The 25,282-nt window shown below is 42.0% G+C and overlaps 1 protein-coding gene across 1 annotated transcript in view; it reads right to left on the minus strand.

Moving 5' to 3' along the window:
- Window positions 1–402: 402 nt before the first annotated feature.
- SLC46A3 (solute carrier family 46 member 3) overlaps window positions 403–25,282 on the minus strand; it is a 61,528-nt gene continuing 36,648 nt past the window's right edge. Inside the window, exons 4-6 of the mRNA XM_077484080.1 lie at window positions 12,683–12,766; window positions 7,769–7,925; window positions 403–5,098 (exon numbers count right to left, since the gene is read on the minus strand). Coding sequence (XP_077340206.1) covers window positions 5,017–5,098; window positions 7,769–7,925; window positions 12,683–12,766 — 323 coding nt within the window. The 3' untranslated portion in view covers window positions 403–5,016. The remainder of the gene's footprint in view (window positions 5,099–7,768; window positions 7,926–12,682; window positions 12,767–25,282) is intronic.

Consider the following 25,282-nt stretch of genomic DNA (forward strand, 5'->3'; position numbering starts at 1 on the left):
TCTGCCTAGGGGGTGCGTGTCGCTTCTGCTGTGATTAGTCACAGCAAAAGCTGATCGTCAAGGAGAGAGGCTGGGTAGAGGTATATGTAGACAATGCAGAGCTCTGTTCTGCCAGTGGGGATGTGAATTTCTTACCCAGAAAGCCGAAATGAAAGCAGATGAAGTTCAGTATCCAGAAGTTGACCATCCAAATAGGTCAGCAGCCAGTATAGGAGCTCTGGTACACAGCAGCTTGAAATGAAGGTCAGTATATTTACATTTTATTACACAGTTTTCTGCAAAGTGCTGCTATTGGTATGCTGGGAAACTACAGAGCAGCACAAAGCAGAGTATGGAAGTATACCAGAATTTCTGTAGAACACAGATTAATGTAAACAACTCCAGAACAATCATTACCACACATTCAACAGATTGGAATTATCTTTTAATACTTATATGTATAACAAAATTAGAAAACTTCAGTTACAAAATTTCAAAAATATATCCGATATTAAGTATTTAATACGTGGCAATGGCAAGAATTTCCCTTTAATTTGTGCGGTTACAAAGAAAGCATGCTGATCTTTTTCATACTGGAATTACTAGAATTCAAAAATGTGATCAGTAGATTCTGAAATCAAGTGCTATAATACAACGTTTATAGAATACTATATAAGTCTTTATCAACTCTTTTTTTTCAAAAAGTGCACAGCATGATTCATCAATTTCATGCACATGTTGCTATAAATAAACCTTTAACAGTCCAGTCCAGCATTAAAGTCATCCTTGCAGTTTAAAATATGTAAACTACCAACAAGACTTGATGGGTTGGAATCCACACTGCAGAATGACCAGAAATTTGGGAAGCTCTATTATGCAATTGTAAATTCAACCTTGGACCCACTCCTTGCCATTTCCCAGATTTTACTACTGGCCAAGTAGCTGTGATAGGCATCCTTAATGGGCAATAATGAAATATAGGATCTGAAGATGGCTTTTTTTTTTACCAGAGAGTACCTTGGGTTCTTGGACCATGCTGCAAGCTGAGTTTATGCAAACTTAGTCACCTACTCTTTAGTCAAGCTGTTGGATTATCAACTTTAACCTGAACCTTTTAGGCTTGCAGAAATCCTAGTAGAACATATTCATGCAAAGTATTAATTGGACTTTTAGAAGCATTCTGCCTAAAAAAGGACATGAAGGTGCTCCATAGTCATATGTATGGACAAAGTAACAAAATGTGATCTCTCTAACGGCTAAGTGTAGAGTGACTCATAGCAAGCTCTAAAGGCCCCTTTTACACGGATGTTCCGATCCAGTTCGCCTGTCCATTTTTCAGGTGCACCCGATCGGAACCTCCATTCTTCTCTGTGCAGTGGCGGGTGTAAACGAACATACAGTATATCCATTTACACCCGCCTACATCCAATCCAATCCACCAAAAAGACAGATGGGGATCCCCTTCAGTCCAGCAGATCAGATCAGATGTTGGGTGTAAACTGGCAGGCAGTCCATTTAAATCCGGCCACCCATAGAGGACACGTCTGTGTCCGTATCTGCATGAGCGGACATGGACCTATCTACTGCTCAGCGGGGATCAGCTGAGAGATCCCCAGCTGAGCTAGCGGATCCCAGCTGCAGTTCGCCCCATGTGAAAGGGGCTTAAAACCCCACTCTGTGAAAATTTAAAAAAATCCACTCTTGCAGTGGGGTTCCCCTGCACTGTAATTAAGGAGAAATAATTACCTTACCCCTTGCTCCAGCAAAAAAAATGTTACTCAAAAAAAATGTGCAGAAGCTCTGTATGTAGGTAATAATGTATTAAAGCAGTCTGATGGGTTTCAAAAACCTTATGCTTTCATTCATGAGTTAGCCAATAAATAGCATCATTCCAGCCTCAAACTTCTGCTTTCATCAATGGCTAACATAGTACAATGCTCTGCTGCTTCCATAAAGTGCAGAGTACAATTTCACCAATGGAAAAAGAAAACATCCTTTAACACAGATTTTCAAACAATAACATGTAACTTAAACATGTACTCAGAGGACTAATTCCAAAAATGTTAGGTGGTACTTCTGGCTCCTAAATTAAATGTATATATGGGACTGATCTGAGAAATTACAGTTTGGAAAATAAATAAACATGGTTAGGGAGTACTGGTAATAAATTATACATGTCCTGAGGTTCTAGAAAAAAAAGGCTGAATACCACCAGGGGGTACTCATTAAAGTGGAGTTCCACCTACCTTTACGACTTGGTCTTAAACAAAAGACCACCCCTCTTTTTGGATATACATTTTTTTCCTTTCCTTAGTAGTAAGCAGCGATGACGTCACTCCCGCACATGCGCATGGGAGCCGAGACTCGCAGCATTGCATGCGCCGTAGATAGCGGTGCCCGTCTTTGGGCAAATATCTCCTAAACCGTATAGGTTTGGGAGATATTTCTTGGACCTACAGGTAAGCCTTAATCTAGGCTTACCTGTAGGTCAAAGTGGTTTGTAAGGGTTTACAACCACTTTAATACAAGTTCATATTGCTTAATATGCCAAATAATTAATAGTCCCAGTACACCATGCTAGCATGAAAATGTGTATGCAGACTATTTTTTCTCAATGGGTGAATAAGTGCTTTCTCCACGTGTCCAGGTGAAGTGTGCATTCACCAGATATAAGTGGCTGACAAAGCAGCCTATGTGCTTCTAAGGAAGAGCTCTGTGTCCTCTTGTTCTTAACAACTCTTCTTCATAAAAGATCCTAATATGCCCCACAATAGAAATATTTCTGGTGATAACTCTCATTCAATCATGGATAATATAAGAGAGCCAAGAGATTACGAGGTCGTTCAGAAAGAGCTGCGCCACTCGCGCATGCGCAGTAGAAAACCAGCTGTGAAGGCTCCACTGCTGGTTTCCCTTAGGTACAATGGTTGCGCCTGCACCCGATCCGATGGACGGATCATCCTCGGTGGGCCGACATTGCGGGCTCCCTGGACAGGTAAGTGTCCTTATTAAAAGTCAACAGCTACAGTGTTTGTAGCTGCAGACTTTATACAAGAGACCCAAGAGATAGATTGTAGTGTAGTGTGTTTATTGAAACAAGGTGCAGACAAAATTGTCCACCAAGCCACCATGTGTTCTAAAGGACGAATGGGTGACAGACAATAGACCGGATATGGCGTTGCGGCTCAGCTCAGCTATGCATTAAATGCATAGTGGCTGAGCCGAGATGTCATATCAGTGGGTACGAGCGGCAGCGCAACTATACTGTAACAGTTGCGCCGTACAGGCATCTAAACCATGTGAGTACTTTATTTTACCAACGTTGTCTGCATCTTGTTTCAACACGCTACACTATGACCTATCTCTTGGGTTTCTTATATAAAGCCATGACTGAATGAGAGTTATCATCAGAAGGATTTCCATTCTGGAGCTTATCAGGATCTTTTATGGGAAAAGTTGTTAAGAACAAGAGGACACAGAGCTCGTCCTTAGATGCACATGGGCTGCTTTGTCTGATGAGTGCACACTTCACCTAGGCACGTGGAAAAAGCACTTATTCACTCATTGAGAAGAAATAGTCACCATACACATTTTCACACGAGCACAGTGGATTGGGACTACTTATAATGATTTGGCATATTAAGCAATTTGGACTTGTATTATTATATTGTTAATGTATAGTTGATCCTTCATTAATATAGATGTGGTAATTGGCTTTTTAAAGTGAGAAACTAGCACCAGCGTTTTGCTATATTTTGTGACACTGGTGTTTATACAATTTAAGGGGCAGCAGGTTCTATTAAAAACGCTTTAACAGTGTTGGTTAAATGTGTAAGTTACACTTCTCTACATAGTGTCTGTTCCAAGAAGTGATGCTTTAAAACTCTCCTGTTGGCTGCAGACTTCCTGCCCCTATGTTCTTGTTACAGCTCTCTCCAGCTCCATTCAGGCAGTGTTAATTTCCAGCTTTGTTCTAGCTCTCTCTAATGCTACAGCTTAGCATTTCCTTGTGACTCTTCTTACAGTTCAGTCATGGCTTTTCAACAGGCATCAACACACGCTAATGACGCTGGGAGTAGCTAGGAAGGTATTTAAGCAGCATTCTTTGAACGGGCTGGTGCCATGTTTTCTTATCAGCTACCTGAATACTATAAATAATGAAGTCTGCTATTGCCTGATTGCTGCTGACCCAACTTCTGCCCTGTCTACTGCTTATTCTTTACAAATCCTTCTCGATTACCCTCTGCTTGCCACCTGCCTTCACCCCTGCTTCAACCTGACTACTGTTTTCCTTACAGCCTTCTCTATTGCATACTCATTGCTGACCTGGACTGCATGTCTACCCTGTGTTTGTAATCTGGCAAGACCCCTGCTTGTATCGGACTGCTTTTTGCTAGCTGTTTGTCTTGACCCCTTCTACAGACTAATCTTTAGTTTTCTGCCTTACCCGCTCTCTGCATAGTAGTAGGGCTTCCACTGGGGGGCCTCGACCAGGGGCCAGTTTGCAGAAAACAAATCTAGGGGCCACTAGGGTTCATGGCCATTATCCGCTGCAGGGTGCTCTGATGAAGACGAACTTGTATTCAGACTCCATGCTCTTGGTGAACCTGTCAGTTCTACTCATAGCACTCATAGGGGCCGATCACTTCAAATTTAAGCTATAAAGAACATAACAGGGATCACAAATGTGTGGGCATTAAGTGCACAAGGATAGAGCTGCATTTTTAAAGCAGTTTACAGTATATAGTAAAAGGATGCTATGAGACATACAGAACATACATACTACACTGATCTTCACTAAACGTATTACATCATTTTTTATGGGCTTCTCCCTTAAGTTCATTTGTAAATTAGAAAACCAAAATCTACCTCATTACCCACTTGGTAAATGCTATATAGATCATGGATCCTTATTTTAAGGAAAAAAAGACTAGTTTGACCAGCTACAGATGCTATATTATGGGAAGTATTTAAAAGGAAGTGAAAATGGCAAGTGCTCTCAGGCTTAAAGTGTTAGTGAGTCATGATTTCTGTCATTCAAGATCCCTCTTCAGTGCTGCATTCTTCATTAACAAGAAGAATATGATCCCTTTCTTGATAGCCAAAACACAGCAAGAACCTGCAATGAAATAAACATTAAACATTAGTGACGACTGTTAGCAATGTTTTCTTCTTAAAGGGTACGTGCACTGTAAAGTGAATTATCCTATCTGCTGCTGCCTCCCCCCCGCTATTGAACATATACTTCTGTAGCTCTGTCCATATTTTCAATATGAGGGCAGACCGTACACTTTCAGAGGGCCCTGCTCGTTAGAGCTTACAATCTAGAAGGGAGGGTCAAGTTGAAACAAGGTGATAACTGTGGGGGATGAGCTGATGGAGAAAATTAAAATACAGTTGTTAGGTGTGGGTAGGGTAGGCTTCTCTGAAGAGAAAGGTTTTCAGGGATCATCTAAAAGCTAATAAAGTAGGAGATAGGCAAACAGATTGGGGTAGGGCATCCCATAGGGTTGGAGAGGCTTTGGAAAAGTCCTGGAGGTGAGCATGGGAGGAGGTGATGAGGGAGCTAGAGAGTAGGAGGTCTTGAGAGGAATGAAGAGAACGAGTAGGTTGGTGTTTAGAGACTAGGCTAGTGATGTAGCTGGGGACAGAGTTGTGGATGGCTTTGTACATAGTTGTTAGTATTTTGAATTTAATTCTTTGGCTGAGCGGAAGCCAGTGGAGGGATTGACAGAGAGGAGTAACAGACACAGAGCAATTGGTAAGGTAGATGAGTCTGGCAGCAGCATTCATGATGGATTGAAGAGGAATGCGGTGTGATTCTTGTCCAAATCACATCCAGTTTCCCGCAGCTCCCCGTGACTTACCTGGATTCTTGCTTCGACTTCACAGCACTTTCTCTAGCGGTTCTAGCGGGGACTGAAGTTTGGACTGGGGGCGCTTCAGTGAGCTTGTTTTATGCCTGTCACCAGTGGTTTCTGTGAGTGCAATACTGTTTCATTTTAACCCTTTTTTGAATAAACATTGCTACACTATTGGCTCTCCCTCTCCTCTTGCAGTGCAGGAAACTGCATGTGATTTGAACAAGAATCCCACCTCATTCCTGTTCAAATCACATGTCATTTTCTGCAGTGCGATCAAGCCCATTAATTTTGTATGGGCTCAAATTGTACCGCACAATATCGGTAATTGGTGTTGGCGAGTGTTTGAAGTATTGGTTTTAGATATCGGAGCATTTGCACAAGTACAAGTACTCGTGTATCTGCAAAAGATACCGATATCGGTGCAACTATACCTCTTTAGACATCTCCTCTGTCTTGAATCATTCCATGGACATATGCACAGTTCAGATTCCATTCTCTTCAATATAAGGCCCATCAACCTATGGAAGTGAAAGGCCCGGTTGTATGCCAAGAAATTTTCCAAAAAGAGTCTGGGCTGCATTGTGCATTTTCTTGGCAGTGACATATAAATAAACATGGGACTGTGGCACCACTTTTTAAAAACAGCTGGATTGGACAATACTTATTTGATATCTATGGTCATCTGTACAATTTGTGTAGAAGACCACATCAGCTTCTACCACTTCCCAATGTAAGCTGGAAATTAACATTCACTTTACAAACACAGGAGGACACAGCTTGCCGATGTACAGGCACAAGTAAAAAACATGAAGGCTGCACATCCTTGCTCTTCAGAGCAACAATTTTTTTTAAAAAACAGTTGTGTAGATGGCCGATTAAGGGGCTTCCCAAACACCCCATTGGGCTTCACTTAGTAGAAACAAAGCAATTTAATTACTCTTTATGGGAATCATTGGCCCTACAACCCGTAGTCACACAGTGTGTGTAAGACATTGGCTGCTCCACCTAATGCCGCGTACACACGACCGGACTTTGAGGAACTAGGTCCGATGGACTTTCGGTGGAGTTCTGACGGACTTTCCGAATGAACGGACTTAGCCACACACAATCACACCAAAGTCAGACGGATTCGAACGTGATGACGTATGACCGAACTAGAATAAGGAAGTTCATAGCCAGTAGCCAATAGCTGCCCTAGCGTCAGTTTTTGTCCGACTAGCATACACACGAGTGGATTTCTCGGTAGAAACTGTGTCCGGCGGAAAAATTTGAAACATGTTCCATTTCTAAAGTCTGTCGGATTTTTGCAAATCAAAAGTCCGCTGCAGCCCACACACGATTGAATGGTCCGCCGGAATCGTTCCGTTGGACCTTTGATGTCGAAAAGTCCGGTCGTGTGTACGCGGCATAACAGTGCAAAACATCCTAATAAAATATACAGAACATCTCAGAGGGAACATGTCCTACTGGAATGCTCTTCACTGATTTTGGCAATACAACAGCGGGTGGATGACTATTAAAAAGGCCATCTACACTAAGGCAGTAACAGAAAAATGGTTACTCCAATACTCCTGATACAATAGTTCTTTGTTCTTGCTTCATTAAGGGAAGGATTGTACCAAAATTAAACAAATCACGTCAGTATTTGTTCATGTATTACAATCTTTCCCGCAAGCACATAAAAATCTCAATGAGCAATACATTCACAACCATACAGAACAAATCTAATATAATCATTAACCAAATCCACATCTTGTGTCCATCACAAGCTTATCCTGTTTAACAAAGAGGCCTTTAGAATCAGAATTACATAATGTCTAATTTTTACAAAAAATTTAATTAATTGATGAGGCATGTACTGTATATAAAATACTTTAACTAGAAAATTTGATATCTGTGTAAATATCACAAACAAAGCTTCTTACCACACTACTCCGATTGGAATTAAGCAAAGCGCGGCAGACAACAGGAAACAAAAGCCAGGAAACCACAAGACAGTGGCTGCATAGATGCTGTTGTAAAAAGCAACGGTCAGGGTTCCAATTAAACTCTCCAAACAGGCGATGCATGCAAACAGAGCTCCTGAAACAGAGGAAATAAGGAAGCTGTGTTAGAAAAGACTGGAGGTCAAATGTATCAAGTGAAAGTGAAGTCCAACTTTGATCAGGATACAGTAGCAACTAGTGAGCAGGTTTTTCATACAAGACTTGATTTGTATCTTGTACCTTCTAGACCAGGAGTTTCCAAACTGCGGGCTGAGGGCCAAATGTGGCCCTTTGCCAGCCGTTATCCGGCCCTTGTGGAACTATTCCTCCCACTTACACAAACAATGGGGCACTATTTCTTCCACCAATACCAATGATGGGATACTATTCCTCCTAATAGGGACACTACTCATACTCCTATTGACCACTAACCCTGAGGCCATATTTATTCTCTCTCATGCTGAGCCTGTGACATTTTCTGCCCCTGCTGGCCACGATCCGGCCCTCCTAAAGTCTGAAGGACAATTAACTGGCCTTTTGTTTGAAATGTTTGGAGACCCATGTTGTAGAGAGATAATAAGCAATAGAAGCCTTGTGTCAATATATAGTTATGGAACTTGGGTATTGTGATGTTATTCCCAGAGGACCCAGCATGAAAGAGCCCCCATTCCATGATCAATGTAATCACTAAATGAAAGGTCCTATCCACTCAAAACTATGGGATCCATAGGGAGCAGCATTATGATCTGATTGAGGGCATACTGCTGCTTTAAAGTGGAAGTAAACTCCCCTATCGTTTTCAGCCAAGGAAGCTGCCATCTTTGCCTCTGTTTAATCTTCAACTGCTATGGTGCTGCACATGTGATTCGTTATGACACCAGCCATTGGATGGTTTGATAGTTTGGCTGAGAGCACAGCCAATGTGCAGTTAGCATTCCCGGCGTGCCTTTTTTTTTTTAACTGGTTAAATCGATGGGTTTACTTCCACTTTAAAGAAAAAAAGACTGCCACCTTTATAAAATACAGCCATATAATTTTATTACTAGATTTGCATTGCCTTTAACTGATACCACCTCCAAATCTAATGTAAATGCAATTTTTTCCTTTTCTTGAATGGCCTGATGGGATTTTATCTAATTAACAACTGCCTTCAAGCCCATGCTCACTTTCACATATTTTTTTACCTTTATTTCACACAGTGCTCTCAAGGTTTTGCCCAGCTTTTGGGTGGGAGCTGGGCTCAAAGGTGCAATTCGGAAATATTATTGCGGAGCTCCACCCAAAAGTGGAAGCTCTGCGTATCTGCTTCCTCCCCCCTGCGGTGCCACATTTGGCACCTTTCATGGGGGAGTGGGTACCTGGTTTTGACAGCTCCCACTTCTGGGTGATCTCACAGCAGGAACATAACTTTGGATTATAGAGTCCCACAGCAGAATTCTGATGGGGCCCTTAGCTAATTCTCAGCTGGCAGTGTCAACTGTGTCAATATGGGGGAGATTTACTAAAACTGGTGCACACAGAATCTTGTGCAGCTGAGCACAGTAACCAATCAGCTTCTAAATTCAGCATGTTCAATTAAGCTTGGATAATAAAACATAGAAGCTGACTGTTAACTATGCACAGCTGCACCAGATTTAGTGCAGTTTTGATACATTTCTCCCTATGTGTCATTTTTTTAACATAACATATGCCTTAGGCTAGGTTCACACTTCTTCAGTTGCGGGACTGTGTGTAAACTGCAGGTTTTCCTGTATTCACAGAAAAAAAACTCACTGCTGTTAGCACTGCAGTCTAATGGCACCCCCACACACTGAAAACCGCAGCGCTTTTTTTCCATGCTGGGAACCACAAAGCACTATGTGGTTTCCCTGTGGCTGCGATTTTGAAAAAAGGTGCAAGGACATTTTCCCTGCATTTTTCATAAACAAGCCATACAATGAACAAGCTGCTGTGTCCATGTAAATGTGGCCATACGGAAAGCACAATAGTATGAACGTGGCCTAAAACAAGAAAGGGAAGCAGGGAAGTTGCCAGCATAGTCAGTCTACTAGGGAACAGTCCTTTGGATAAAAATCATAGTTGAAGTAGTAGTAATAATAATAATAGTTTTTACTGCATGAAGGGGATCTGTGACCAGCATAGACCCGGAAGTCTGCCTTTGGTTTTTATACACTGGATTGGGGGTCATCAACCTGTATATGGCAGAAAGGTGACTGGTACATCGCTTTCTGGGCTTGCTGACCCACCATTCCAGATCAAACAGAGTGCAATGCAGAGGGACTACTTGTAAAGCTGGAGCTGTAGTAGGGACCCAGAGCCGCATAAGCCAATGCCTCCTCTATAGTGCTGGCTCCTGTCCAATGCGGAGTGATACCAACTGCACTTCATCTCTTATCCTGTCTAGCAGTTTCCAAGTGCCCTGCAATCTTGTACAGTACAGCAAACAAGGGGTGAAAGCAGGCAGCACTGTGTTGCTTTCTTACCACCTGCTTTAATCCCTTGGACCCTGCAGAAGCATGCAGTTGTGGAACACTTGCAGAGTGGCCTCATTTATTTGAATGGGTCATGATTGACAGGTTGTTGCACCCACCAAAAGCAACAGGGGGCCTAATTCCTGCTGCAACATGTGTATACTGTTGGCTGCTGCCTCCGCAGCTAAAGGGGGTAGAGATTGGGGTGGTAAAACTGTGACTCAACTGCAGAGTTTTAACACACACGCACACTTTACATGTGAACGAGCCCTCAGGCTGCCACTGCCAAATTCAACTAAGTGTTCATTTACAAGTGCTGCAGGCACTGCTGTTCCTCTGAAAAGAGATCCAAGTGTGTTTGACAGGTGGTGAGGAGGCAATATAATGCCTCCTCACCACCTGAATTAGACCCATGATTGCGACATGCTAGTGCGGCAATCGGAGGTTTAAATCAGGTGTGAGGAGGCGACACTGGGCCTGGTGATCTTTGACTTCTCCCATGTTCAGATAGATCCGATTAGGACTGCAAGCAATACACAGGGTGCCATGAAGAGGCCTTGCAGCTTATGCATGTGTTTGCAAATTCGTGCTAACTAAACCCTTGTTTTTAGCACAGACCGTTGGACAGCTTAATTCAGTTGGTCAGCAGACTGGTTGGTGAGTTGAGCTGGGAATGTTCTCTGGTTTTGTCTTTTATGCGTTTGCCCCTCTATGTGCTCCTTGCTGTGATGGTCAGTTATAGATGGGGGCATGGGCCTTTGTTTCAGATAGATCTCCACCTCTTTAAGGTTGCCTACCCCTGCTTCACAATAGAGCTGCACTATTAATCGTTAAAAAATTGCGATCTCCATTCACGACCCCTGACGATCTCTCCTGCTGAGAGTAGGCGATTCTTTCATATAAACAAGTGGAGATATTATCTGCTCACTCAGCTGTCAAAAGAAAGCATCCCGGGCAATCTGCCAAGTTTAGAACTTGAAACATTGTAACTAACTTGCTTCTTAGATCAAAAGGATAGAACCTCTTGTGTAAACAAATAATCAGGGCAGTCTGCCAAGCTTTCCAGTGTAAATGCAGGAAGTTTAACCACTTAAAGTGGTTGTAAACCCTTACAAACCACTTTGACCTACAGGTAAGCCTAGATTAAGGCTTACATGTAGGTCCAAGAAATATCTCCTAAACCTATACGGTTTAGGAGATATTTACCTGAAGACAGCCAGGCGCGCAGGCGCACTGGGTAAGACACAGATCGCGGCGATATGCCGCGAGTGTCGGCTCCCGTGCGCCTGCACGGGAGTGACGTCATCGCTGCGCCGGAGCAGTGAGACCCACGGAGACCCACCAAGAAGATGGACGCTCGGAACTACATCTTTTTCTGACACTTCTTTCTTAAGTTAAAATCAATATTTTTTGCTAGAAAATTACTTGGAACCCCCAAACACACACACACACACACACACACACACACACACACACACACACACACACACACACACACACACACACACACACACACACATATATATATATATTTTTTTATTATTATTTAGCAGAGATCCTAGGGAATAAAACGGCAATTGCTGTAATATTTTATGTCACACTGTATTTGCCCAGCGGTCTTTCAAATGCAATTTTTTGGGAAAAAATACACTTCAATAAATAAAAAAGAATGAAATAGTAAAGTTAGCAAATTTTTTTTTTGTTTTAATGTGAAAGATAATGTTACGCTGCGAGAATCGTGAAAGAATCGTGGTCTATTTTCTAAGCAAAAAAAATGTGATTCTCATTTTAGCCAGAATCGTGCAGCTCTACTCCCCAGTGAGGCTCAGCTTCTATCCAAGGCCCCATAGCAGCTGCGTGGCCAGCTATTGCTAGTGTTAAACCACTGTTCTTAATATATGTTCAGCCTTTCAGTACCTATTTTAATTTTTGATACTTTCTCTAAATACATAATCATTAACTGCCGAAAAGACGTCAACTTTTTAAATATCAACTCTACCCCAAGCTGATTATTCAGTTTTGGGTTGAATTATAGGTTTGATACTCCTGTAGTCCTAGGTTATCACCTCTTGCAATCATAACATATCTTGCTCTGTTTATACAGAATTTTCTACATATTCCTTTGGACCATCCACAGTAGAGGGTGATTGAAAACATCAGCCACCACATGAGACATATCACATCTGCAGTGCTGTAGCATTGCTGGCCCTTCAAAGTGGAAACTTCCTCTTTAAGGGCCTATTTCAAGGAATTAACATGGTATCAAACTAACCAGAATCAACTGATTTTTTTAAAATGTATTTATCATTATGGCTAGACTTATTGTTTCATTTCACTTTGTAGATATTCTGGTTGTGCTCACAGAGCGTGTATAACTTTTTACCTTGTTCATTATCCAAAACTACTTTGGACATCATTGATCTCATCACTGGAAGAGGCATGGCAGAAAATAGAAGAGGGACTCTCACTGTAAAAAAAAAAGTTTAACATATCAGACATTATGTAATTATTAAAACATTATGACACATTTCATCTGTTCTTTTTAGTAACACAGTTTTAAAAATTCTTCTTGTGTGACATTACATATTATAAGAAAATATGGATTGCCAATAAAGCTGACTATACCGTATTTTTCGGACTATAAGGCGCACGTAAAAGCCTAAATTTTCTCCCAAAAACGACCGTGCGCCTTATAATCCGGTGCGCCTTATATATGACCTGTTGACATCGCTGGAGTTCTTTGTTAACAGTATCTGTCAGATGGGCGCGCATGGAGTCACAGATCAATAGGGATGGAGATTCGTGGAAAAAGCCACCCGGTCTCTTGACGTTAACCTTCGGACTATAAGGCGCACGTAAAAGCCTAAATTTTCTCACAAAATCGACCGTGCGCCTTATAGTCCGATGCGCCTTATATATATATGGAAATATCCATTTTATCAGCCGGTCGTTGCTAGTGCGCCTTATAATCCGGTGCGCCTTATAGTCCGATGCGCCTTATATATGGAAATATCCATTTTATCAGCCGGTCGTTGCTAGTGCGCCTTATAATCCGGTGCGCCTTATAGTCCGAAAAATACGGTACACTAGAAGCATTGGCCAAATGCCTGACCATATATCAGTTTTAAAGGATAAGTTCACCTTTTCACAAAAAAAAGTGCATTTATTATTTTTTGTTGCAGGAGCCTGTAAAGCATTACACCAGCACTCAGCAGATCACTGGTGCCATGCAGGTCTTCTGCAGATCTGTCACTGTCACTGGGCTTCCTGCGATAGTTCATGGAAAACTACAAGCCAACAGCTGCAAAGGCTGCCAGACCTTATTGTTTTCTATTCACAGAGAGCTGTGCATGTGAGAGGCCGGGTGGGTAGTGCCCCACATGTCTGCAAATTTTGTCAGCTAGCGGGGAGAAGATTCCTCGCTAGCTGTCACAGCAGAGGAGTGGGAGGTGCGGGGGTCAGTGCAGTCATAACATGTTACACTGTGATTATGGGTTTAACATGTTATGTTAAGTCATCCTTTAACTTTGTTGTTAAAAAATAATTTATTGTTTGGGGGGACTGTACCAAAATTTCCCCACATACAGCTCTGTGAAAAAAATACTCAGTTGCCACAATTTTTCACTTCACCACTTCACTTCACCAAGACTCGGTCATATGGACCAAATTTGGCATAAAAAAAAGTAGGAAATATTCGGGATGATTTACTAAAACCTGGAGAGTGCAAAATCTAGTGCAGCTGTGCATGGTAGCCAATCAGCTTCTAACTTTAGCTTGTTCAATTAACCTTAGACAATAAAACCTGGAAGTTGGTTGGTTTCTATGCAGAGCCACACCACATTTTGCACTCTCCAGCTTCAGTAAATTAACCCCATTGTGTGTATGTAATGGAAAGCTCCTCCAGTTTGATGCCTTAAAAAACGAAATTTCATCTACCCAATACTCATTTGTTTTGCTATTTACAATTTATGTATGCATATACCATTCAATTTGGTGCGTCACCTCTTTAGGTTCAAGCGAGTGTCTGGAATCATTGCTTAGAGATGACGCTTTCGATATGGCCCTGTCCATTATTTACAAGCAATTGTTTGGTGAGGTTGTATATGGGAGAAAAAAAGTGCTTAAAATGAAAGCAGCATTGAAGCTGCGACTCAAATGTGTGCTATCACTAAAACAGCATAATATGTAGTCGCGCTTAACATGTACAGCATAAAACATCTAATAGTGAACAGTCCTTATTAAAGGACTGTTCACTATTAGATATAAAGAGCAGGGTGATAGGTAGACAGCAGTGCCAAAATCTTGAAATTAGTAGTCCATGTGTAGACTTTCAGATACAGTACATTCCCTTCCAATCCCCTGTGTAATGGACACTATACAAGACCACCACCAATGATAAGAAATGTCTGCTTACCAGATGTAATGGACCTTTAAAAACGCCAGTAACGCTTGTGGCTGATTACCCCACCAGGGACTGAATTGCAAACTGACCAAGGACCCTGCCCTTACATCACTTTTCCAATAAGGAGGACTGTTCACTATTAGATGTTTTATGCTGTATATGTTTAGTGAGGTTGGCAAGCTACTTGCACGCTGTAGAGCTGCTTGGGTGGCGATGTTCCCCCAGATGGATGGGGATGACTGAGATAATACAGTGGTGTGAAAAAGTGTTTGCCCCCTTCCTCATTTCCTGTTCCTTTGCATGTTTGTCACACTTAAGTGTTTCGGAACATCAAACCAATTTAAACAATAGTCAAGGACAACACAAGTAAACACAAAATGCAATTTGTAAATGAAGGTGTTTATTATTAAAGGTGAAAAAAAATCCAAACCATCATGGCCCTGTGTGAAAAAGTGATTGCCCCCCTTGTTAAAACATACTATAACTGTGGTTGTCCACACCTGAGTTCAATTTCTCTAGCCACACCCAGGCCTGATTATTGCCACACCTGTTCACAATCAAGGAATCACTTAAATAGGAGCTGCTTGACACAGTAAGGTCCACCAGAAGATCCTTAAAAAGCTACACATCATGCCGAGACCCAAAGAAATTCAGGAACAATTGAGAAAGAAAGTAATTGAGATCTATCAGTCTGGAAAGGGTTATAAAGCCATTTCCAAAGCTTTGGGAATCCAGCGAACCACAGTGAGAGCCATTATCCACAAATAGCGAAGACATGGAACAGTGGTGAACCTTCCCATGAGTGGCCGGCCGCCCAAAATTACCCCAAGAGCGCAGCGACGACTCATCCAAGAGGTCACAAAAGACCCCACAACAACGTCCAAGGAACTGCAGGCCTCACTTGCCTCAGTTAAGGTCAGCGTTCATGCCTCCACCATCAGGAAAAGACTGGACAAAAATGGCCTGCATGGCAGAGTTCCAAGGAGAAAACCACTGCTGAGCAAAAAGAACATCAAAGCTCGTCTCAATTTCTCCACAACACATCTTGATGATCCCCAAGACTTTTGGGACAACATTCTGTGGACCGATGAGACAAAAGTGGAACTCTTTGGAAGGTGTGTGTCCAAGTATATCTGGCGTAGAAGGAACACTGCATTTCATAAAAAGAACATTATACCAACAGTAAAATATGGTGGTGGTAGTGTGATGGTCTGGGGCTGTTTTGCTGCTTCAGGACCTGGAAGACTTGCCGTGATAAAAGGAACTATGAATTCTGCTGTCTACCAAGAGATCCTGAAGGAGAATGTCCGACCATCTGTTCGTGTACTCAAGCTGAAACGAACTTGGGTTCTGCAGCAGGACAATGATCCTAAACACACCAGCAAGTCCACCACCGAATGGCTGAAGAAAAACAAAATGAAGACTTTGGAGTGGCCTAGCCAAAGTCCTGACCTGAATCCTATTGAGATGTTGTGGTATGACCTTAAAAAGGCCGTTCATGCTCGAGAACCCTCTAATGTAACTGAATTAGGACAATTCTGCAAAGATGAGTGGGCCAAAATTCCTCCAGGACGCTGTAAAAGCCTCATTGCACGTTATCGCAAACGCTTGGTTGCAGTTGTTGCTGCTAAGGGTGGCCCAACCAGTTATTAGGTTTAGGGGGCAATCACTTTTTCACACAGGGCCATGATGGTTTGGATTTTTTTTCACCTTTAATAATAAACACCTTCATTTACAAATTGCATTTTGTGTTTACTTGTGTTGTCCTTGACTATTGTTTAAATTGGTTTGATGTTCCGAAACACTTAAGTGTGACAAACATGCAAAGGAACAGGAAATGAGGAAGGGGGCAAACACTTTTTCACACCACTGTATTTGGGAAATTAATTTCTTCAGGTTAGTGTCGGCCAGAGACCATCTTATCTAATAAAAATTTCTACACCGTAGAATTGTATATACCTGACTCCGGACAGATTGGCTAAAATTTCTCCTGCCCAGTCACGCAGACTTCCTCCACATCTTTTGGGAGTGTGCAGCTATCAATATTTTTTGGTGTGGAGTTACTGAATGTATAGGGGAGATTACGACACTGTGTGTACGGCTGGAAGTGGAGACCTGCCTTTTGGTTTTCGTTGACACCCTAGCCCCCAGAAATGTGACACGCACGCTATTGACTTTATTGTTTTATTATGCTAGGAAATTAATAGTACTTTCCTGGAAAAAGCCTAATCCCCTGACTGTTCCAGCATGGAAGGCGCTCATTAATAAAGCCATCCCTCTATATAAAGCCACGTATACTAGTAGAGGTGTACCTCATAAGTTTGATAAAGTGTGGGGTGGATGGATGAATAGTGCATCCACAGTGTCTGATTAAATGGATGTTTTCTATTACTGGTGGGAATTTCATTTTATGTTCAGTAGACGATGGATGGTTATTGATCATCGTTAAATATTATTGATATGGGGATGGAGATATGGACCTGAGCAGGGCCGTCTTTAATATTGATTGGACCCTGGGCCAAACTTTTCTTGGGGCCCCCCCATGCAGCTTCGCTCTCCACCTGCTCTGAGACATACAATAAATAGCAGTTAGACTCAAAATCAGTTTACTTAATCAGATCAGGCAGATATTGCGATTGGTTGCCAGAGGTTACAGTGTATCATTACCGCTCACTGACTGGTTGCTAGAGGTTACAGAACACATTACAGCTCACTGGTTAGTTGCTAGAGGTTACAGCACATGATTTCTGCTTGTTAATTGGTTGCTAGAGATTACTATGGATATGACCTCAGGGGGGCATGATATACATATCAATGCCGCCGCTATTTACTTATGAATGCCGGTAATTTACATGTAAGCACAGGGTCTGCAGGTGAGTCATCTGTACACAATGGGGAAGTGCTGGGCAGCATTAGTAGCAGCACTTCACACTGAGATATTGGGACACAGCACAGGACTAAAACCTCAAGGGGCAAGGGAATTTAAACCATGATAGTTGGCAAGTATGAAGCAGCTGCTTTGGGCCCCACAACAATGACAGGGCCCAGGGCAGCTGCTCCTTTTGCCCTGCCTTAAAAATGGCCCTGGACCTGAGCATTACATCTGTGGTTCTAGTGTCAACGGGTCATATGCCATAGATGTTTGAAGATAAAATAATGACATTGTATGATGCTGAATTTAAGTACATATGATAAATAATGGTATTATGGTCTTATTTCAAGCCTCAGAGTTATACTGCCGGCCCAATTCTGAGACGTGTTCTGAGTTTTAATTTTTGAATGTTGTTGGAGAGTGAGGTCTGGTGTCAGACTCACTCTCACTTTTTATGTGTTTGTTTTTTGTATGTTATCTGAAAATTACAATAAAAATAATAATAAAAAAAAAGCCTTTATTAGTGGTACCCAATGTAGTCATAGAACACAATTATTGTTAAACCCCTCTAAAGGTGGCCATAAGCTCTACCACTGGTATCTAACCTGGGCCAGAAGACCATATGTGGTACTTTGGTACTTGCTGTGTGGCTCTTTGCAGATCCTAGCAGTCAGTAATGGGGCTTTATCTGACTTACTGCAGCTTCTAATTCACAGCGTTAGGCCTCTTTCACATGGGGCGGCTGCTCTGCCGCTGTTAAAAGCATGTTTTGTTATTTTGAAATTCCAAGACTCCAGGCACAGGGATCACTTGCAGTTGTACATTGTGATTAGCAGAGTTTACGTGTGTTTGCATGCGTTTACATGCGGCCATGTTTGGCTGCGGTGGAACATTCTTGCCATTTCTGATGTACTTCCCATTTTTCTTTCCTTGTTGCCACTGCTATCCGCAGGTGAAATAGTACACTGCGATTACCTGCGGTTATGTGCAGATATGCGCTAAACCGGTCCTGGATGCAGTCAAATTCATTTTTTCTAACCGCACAAAAACCCCAGGTGATGAAACTGTTTCTAAATGCAGTGTCTGAATGGGGCCATAGGAAAAAGCATAGTGTGAGGTTAGGTGCAGTAGATAACTTCATCTATCTGCAGCTAAAAGCTGAATTCTATCCACCAGTGTGAAAGGGGCCTAAGAAGCTCACAGTGTGCACTGAAATCAGAGTAAGCAATTTCAGTACAGAAGAGCGGTGTGTACAACTGTGCAAGACTGATGGATGGAGTTCAGCTTTAAATCTTTGAGGGAAATACCATTATGGCTGAGATAGAAGCTGTGCAATGTTAACTTGCTAGTTTCCTGTGTAGATGGTAGGCTTCTGAATTAAATTAGTGACCCAAATAATGCAATAAGTGTTCAACAACATATAGAGAAAGGCTGATGTCTGAAGATTATAGTACTGCTGTATAACTAAGAATCAGTAATATATATATATATATATATATATATATATATATATCACTTTGATAAGAGGGAATGAGTCAGCACTTATCAAATTATTAAAGGTTTGCTAATGAAACAGACTTCTGGTTTTACTGTATCACTTAATACTTTCCTTTACTAGAGGCTTTTAAAGTGTATTTCCAACCAAAAGATGTTTTTTTTGCATAATGATTTTATTGAACATTTTTTGATGGCACATGGTACCCACAGTATAGATTACAAAACACAAACAGTAGATTCTGAGTTAAAGCGTTAATAAACCCAGGACCCTGCATTCACTATATCTGATCCCCCATAGTACACAGAACATGAAAATGCATTTGTTTTAGTAAATATAAACTGCTAAATACCTTTTCTCATCAGCAGTTAGAACAGTCTTGTGACTTCTATCAGTGTCGGGTTAAAGATTGTAGGAGGAGTTTTCATACTGCACTGACTGTCTTATCAGGATCCAGGACCCCTGACCCTCTGTCTGGACAGTGCTGATTACATGCACTCTCCCAAGAAAAAAAACACTCTTGAGCAATACACACCAAACTGAGCATGTGCAGCCCGACTCCAGTAACTGTCTTCTCTGGACCTGTTCTGGAGTCAGTGGAAGTAGGAGGATCTCTGCATACAGGATCACACAGCCTTTTTACACAATGTGGAGGATTAACCCCTTAGGTACCACACTGAATATAACAAGCAGGCTTTACTGCATATACAGATTGATTTTACTGTTGTGGGTTTAGTAACACTTTAAAAGAACTGAAATTCAGAAGTTGGGTGAGCCAACAATTATACTACAAACAGTATAACCTGAAAAAAGAAAAAAAAAAGAAAAGGTTGGGGGAGGAGTGGAGAGGAAGGGATAAAAGGTAACAGGTAAATGATCCCTTAGTTAAGTACTATGTTGTTAAGAAGTCCACTAAATACAGGTCTAGAGCAGCTTATCTGAAGTGGACAGTTGTACCTAGAAATGGTAGGGGTATAAAAGGATTTACAAAGGTGGTGTTCAGGGGACAAAGGGGCAGGAAAGAAAAATAAAGCAAGGAAAGATAAAAAAAAAGGGGGGGTGAGAGGAGGGGTGGATGAAGGGCATCAGGGGTGGCCTGGATAACGTGTCTGTTTGTCCCTTCCCTTGCCAGCCTGCCAAGGCCTCCAGAGTCAGACCAGGGTCAAGGGTGAGTCTGCCATATGTAATCATTCCAATTATATAAAGTTTGTGTCCTTTGTACTGTATTGAGTACTTTAATTTTAAGATAAGGTTTGTTTACCTTTTTTACACCTGTAATGTTTAATTTAGAAATCTGCTGAAAAGACAAAAAACATCCTACTGTTTATTTAGAGGGATTGAAGAAAGTGACAAAGTTCAGCAGGGTGTTTGGGGACACATCTGACAATTTAAATAGAAATTGATTTAAACTGAAAAAATATGGGAAAGTGTATGGTAGTCCGAAAGAATGATCCTTCTTACATACTAACATGTAGAATGAAGAGATGTGAGGTGTTCTTGTAAACCAAACATAGGATTGCACCAATACTGATACCGGTATCAGTGCAGATACTAAGCATTTGCACAAGTATCAATACTTGTGCAAATGCTCTGATACCTGAAACCAATACCTTCAGGCTCAGTTCTTTCAGCTGTCAGTGGGATTCCCCCACTGACAGCTGAAATGTAAAAAAAAAAAAAAAAAAAAAGGCAATTACTGGTTGTTAAGGAGCGGGGTCGCCACGTCCTTAACAACCGATGACTCATTCAACTGTCAAACTGTGTAAACAAAGTCCCGGTGTTCTGCCGTATAGTGTCTGGCCATCAAATAGTGTCCACCCCGTACTGCGCATGCGCAGTACGGAGCAGACAAAGCTTCGGAAAATCTCTGAAGCTGAACGGCGCCTGCGCCGTAAGTGGAGGTGGTAGCCCCACCATCCAAGCGGACATAGGGTTGTGAATATTAGAAGGCCCCTCGCGGGCGAGCTTCGCTCGCCACGCTTCGGGCTCGGCCTCGCTGCGCTCGGCTCTTTTATATTCCTACTCTATGTCCACTTGGATGGTGGGGATGGAACCTGGACTCACGGCGCAGGCGCCGTTCATCCTCGGCAATTTTCGGAATCTGTGTTGCTGTGTACTGCGCATGCGCAGTACACAGCGGACACTATCGGATGGGGGACCTTATATGACAAGACACCGGCAATTGGAACTGTCAAAAAACAAACAAACGCTAAAATAGAAAGATAAAAAGAAACATTGTTTCATTTTGTAGCTGTTTATTCATCTACAGATCAAAGGGATGAACTTGGGATGAACTTGGGATGCAACAATTGATCCATCAAGCAAACGATACTCCAACCAAATACTCCACAAAATGGGCGGGCTGGTTACACTTTAGAGACTCTTCGCAATTTACTGAGCTCATCCAGGTGACCCGAGTTACTCCTTACCTCCACTCTATAATATATTACAATACACACACACGCGGACAGATTGGACATACCATGGGCTTTGGAGACGCAACTTTCGGGTACCTTCTTTTATCTTCTGACTCAAAGTATAAAGTGCATGTTTTCTCAGTTCTGTTACTCAGGCACTACCATCTCACCCTACCTAAGGAAAGCCCAGACGAGGGATTGCCCGCTGGTTTCGCCTCTAAATTTGGGAGATCCAATCTGTCGCATGCCAATTATACACCCTTGTTCATATCCAGTAATCGTTCTGTCCTGTATCACTACATTATATATATATAGCACACGCTCTTATAGACTCTTGTAACGGATAACTCCTACACTTAGGGAACACAACTATTAAGCTACTGGGTTAAACTGTAGGCTCCCATCAAGGTGGTTGACTTCCAGCTCCCTCTGCACAGCAAGTTCCCAGTCGGTGTGCAGAGGTCGAGAAGGGAGCGACCTACTATCCCACATGCGCAGATGACCCTATTCAATAAATTGACACTGAGTTGTCCTGAAGGTCGTCCTCCTCAAGACTGAGCTCATTTTTAACTAGTCTTTACTTACTTTTTCCTCTATGGAATGATGTTGTTGATTATATTTTATTAACTAAATGGTCGACACCAGATATGTGTTTATTCCTTGGAATTCACGCTTGATATATGTGTAAGGTGATATGACGACTGCATTCAGACGGATGTAACATTATGCTCATTGTTTGTACACTTCGTACTGTTTTATTGAGCTGTTTCTGTATTATTCTACTTAATAAAAATGATATGAGAAAAAAAAAAAAAAACAGTTGCCGGCTTGTATCAGTAATTGATATTAGCGGGTACTAAAACAAAAAGTATTGGTACTCGTTGTAAAAAAGAAAAAAAAATGGTATCCGCGCATCCCTATTTGCATTAAAGTCCTAAACTGAAAGCCTGTTTTACTTACCTAAATCTGTGGTTACAAGAAGAACCAGGTCCTGAGACTTCTGTTTTCTTCACTACAGAGGAGGAGGGACCATTTTAGGATGTCTACATCACTGGGCTGGGTGTTGTGGAAACTTCCTTTGGGCTGTGCAGAAGCAGGATCCTCTAAGACCCTGGAAGACTGCACAGCATGGTAGTGTCATGAAGATGGGATAGTGCTGGCACTGACTGCAGTGCTAAATCACCACCACTGGACAGCGGAGTTAAATACATGAGGCCCCCTTCCACTTATACATCTTGTCCTGCAACTTTGGACTGCAAAGTCACATGACAAGTCATACCCCATGATTTCCAAAGAGTACAATTCATATCTGTGTGACTTCAAGTCGCAGCGACTTTAAAGTAGTCCCTGCATTGCTTTGGTCTGACTTTGATGGGACTTGAGGTTCAAAGACCTCAAGATTATACAGGCATTGCTTCGAGTCGCATCAAAACTGCTGCAAAATTGCTGTCAGAAAAAACTGATCAGTGGATGCAGCCGTAGATCAAATATTTTCTAACGTGTCCCTTTCTCTTTTGACAGAAGTCGATTAAATTATTGGCTTCTGTAAAGCGGCCACACCCCAGAGTGAATAAAAATCGATTTATTTTAATAAAATGCTTTTGGAGTAAAAATCCATCTCAAGCTATTTAAGATACAATCATAATTTAGTTTATTCATTGATTATTCATCTGCCTTTCAGGCCGATAGCGGATATCAGGTGCCGATATTCTGTAGATTTAAACTTTATTTTTACACTGTCCTTTAAAAAAAAAAAAAAAATTTCCATGACTTTTATTGCTGTCACAAGGAATGTAAACATCACTTGTGACTGTAATAGGCAGCACAGCTACTCTTTATGGAGGGATCTGGGTCCTATAAGACCGCAAACCCCTCCTCTGCACTTGAAAGTATTCAAAACGGCAAGATCTGCGTTTTTGAAAACTTTCTATTTTTTTAAAATAGGATACCAGTAATCTGAAAGTGATGTCATGACCTCGCCTCTGAGTTACTAGATCCTCTGCTTTGTTGGGGTCTTTGGCAAGCCAGAGGACATGCTGGCTGATCGCTCGGCCTCCCAGTGGGACAGGAGACTCGGGTGGAGCAGTGGGATGAGGGGGGCATCCTTGAAACAACAACCAAGCAGCTGCTGAGTTGCAACATTGTCATTACAAGAAAGCCGACCGTCCGTTCTAAAGAACGGTACTGGGGTGATGTCTGCAGCTGCAGGCATCACCCCGGTATAACCTTTTGAAGCAATATCGGTAACATCGGTACCTTTGTGACTGATACCAATGCTTAAAAAAAAACAAAAGTGAATATTGTCCACTCATAATCGGCTGCACCTCTAATCGGTCGACCCCTTGTTAGTAGGCAAGAGGCTACCCTGCAGTCCCCTCAAAAGGCCCTGCACAGGTTGGGTCTGTCACACTTCCAATCTGGAGAGATGAGAAGATAAAGACAATGGGGATGATTTACAAAAACTGGTGCACACAGAATCTGGCACAGGTGTGCATAGTAACCAATCAGCTTCTAGGCTTTGTTATTAAAGTTTAATAGGACACACTGAAGTTAAAAGCTTATTGGTTACAATGACAGCTGCACCAGATTCTATGTGCACCAGTTTTAGTAAATCTCTCCCCAATGTCATAAGTAGTATTGTGATCTGTGTGAGCGGTCACGTTGTTGTTCCAGGCTAGTGACTCACTGGGTAGTAAAACCAGTATTGGGATGACCACCTGGGAGCTTGCACTTTTATAAAATAAACTAAGAAATGGCAGCCTCCATTTAACATTGTTTGGCCAAGCTGCCCTGAGCAAGCCAAAGAGGCTTTGTTAGAAACTCACAACCTATATGCTAAAAAGATCTGCTCAGACCACATGCGCATCTAAGGCCTTGTGCATATTGGGCTTTTACCCCAATCAGTGGCGGTCCGTTCATACGGGGTGTAGGGGTGCCGCCCCCCTAATGCAGGGCTTTTTATGTTTTTTAGAAGCACATTAAAGCCTGAGGCTCTAATTGACTTAAAGAAATGGTGGACTTGGTGAGCAGAGCACTGGAGGGGTTGCATTGTTTGCCCCTGCCCCCTAAAAAATGTTCCTCCAGCCGCCAATAGTTATAAGGTCCCCTCCTTTATTAACGTGTCTGAAATAAGAAAAATCTGTGTAGCCCTGTAGCAATGGGTGCTATTTACTAAAGGCAAATCCACTTTGCACTGCAAGTACAATTGGAAATAAAGTCGCTGTAGATCCAAGGGGGATATGCATAAAAACCAGCATTTTAGCTTGCACATGATTGGATGATTGGATGATAAAATCAGCAGAGCTTCCACTCATTTCAGATTTACCCCTTAGATTTAAAGCGACTGCACTTCCAAGTGCACTTGCAGTGCAAAGTGGATTTGGCCTTTCGTAAATAACCCCCAATGTCTTTTAATTTTTCCACCGTTATTTTTGTTGGCAAGTTAGAATATATTTGGTTGTTGTAGGGTACAAGGGATTCCATGTCTACACGGATTTACCCCAGATACTGTGTTTATTGTAAATTGATTACCTTCTGTTTGGAGTATGCAACTTGGTTCAAAAGGAGTGCGTAAAATCATGTTCAGGTCTCAGGGAAACCCTTACTTAAAACCAATTCACCCCCAACAAAACTCATGGACATGCTGATGGCTTTCCCAAGTGATGTTGGCCCTGGAATTATGCAGACACCATTAAATTGAAGTTCAAACCCCAAGCAACCTTTGGAGGAACCCTGGTTGGAAATGACTGATGTAAATGATTAACCGCTCGCCGTTGAGCCGCCGTCATTATACTGAT

The sequence above is a fragment of the Lithobates pipiens genome, unplaced genomic scaffold (assembly GCF_037356315.1).
Source record: "Lithobates pipiens isolate NorthernLeopardFrog02 unplaced genomic scaffold, aLitPip1_a1.2 Scaffold_16, whole genome shotgun sequence".
Classification (NCBI taxonomy): Eukaryota; Metazoa; Chordata; class Amphibia; order Anura; family Ranidae; genus Lithobates; species Lithobates pipiens.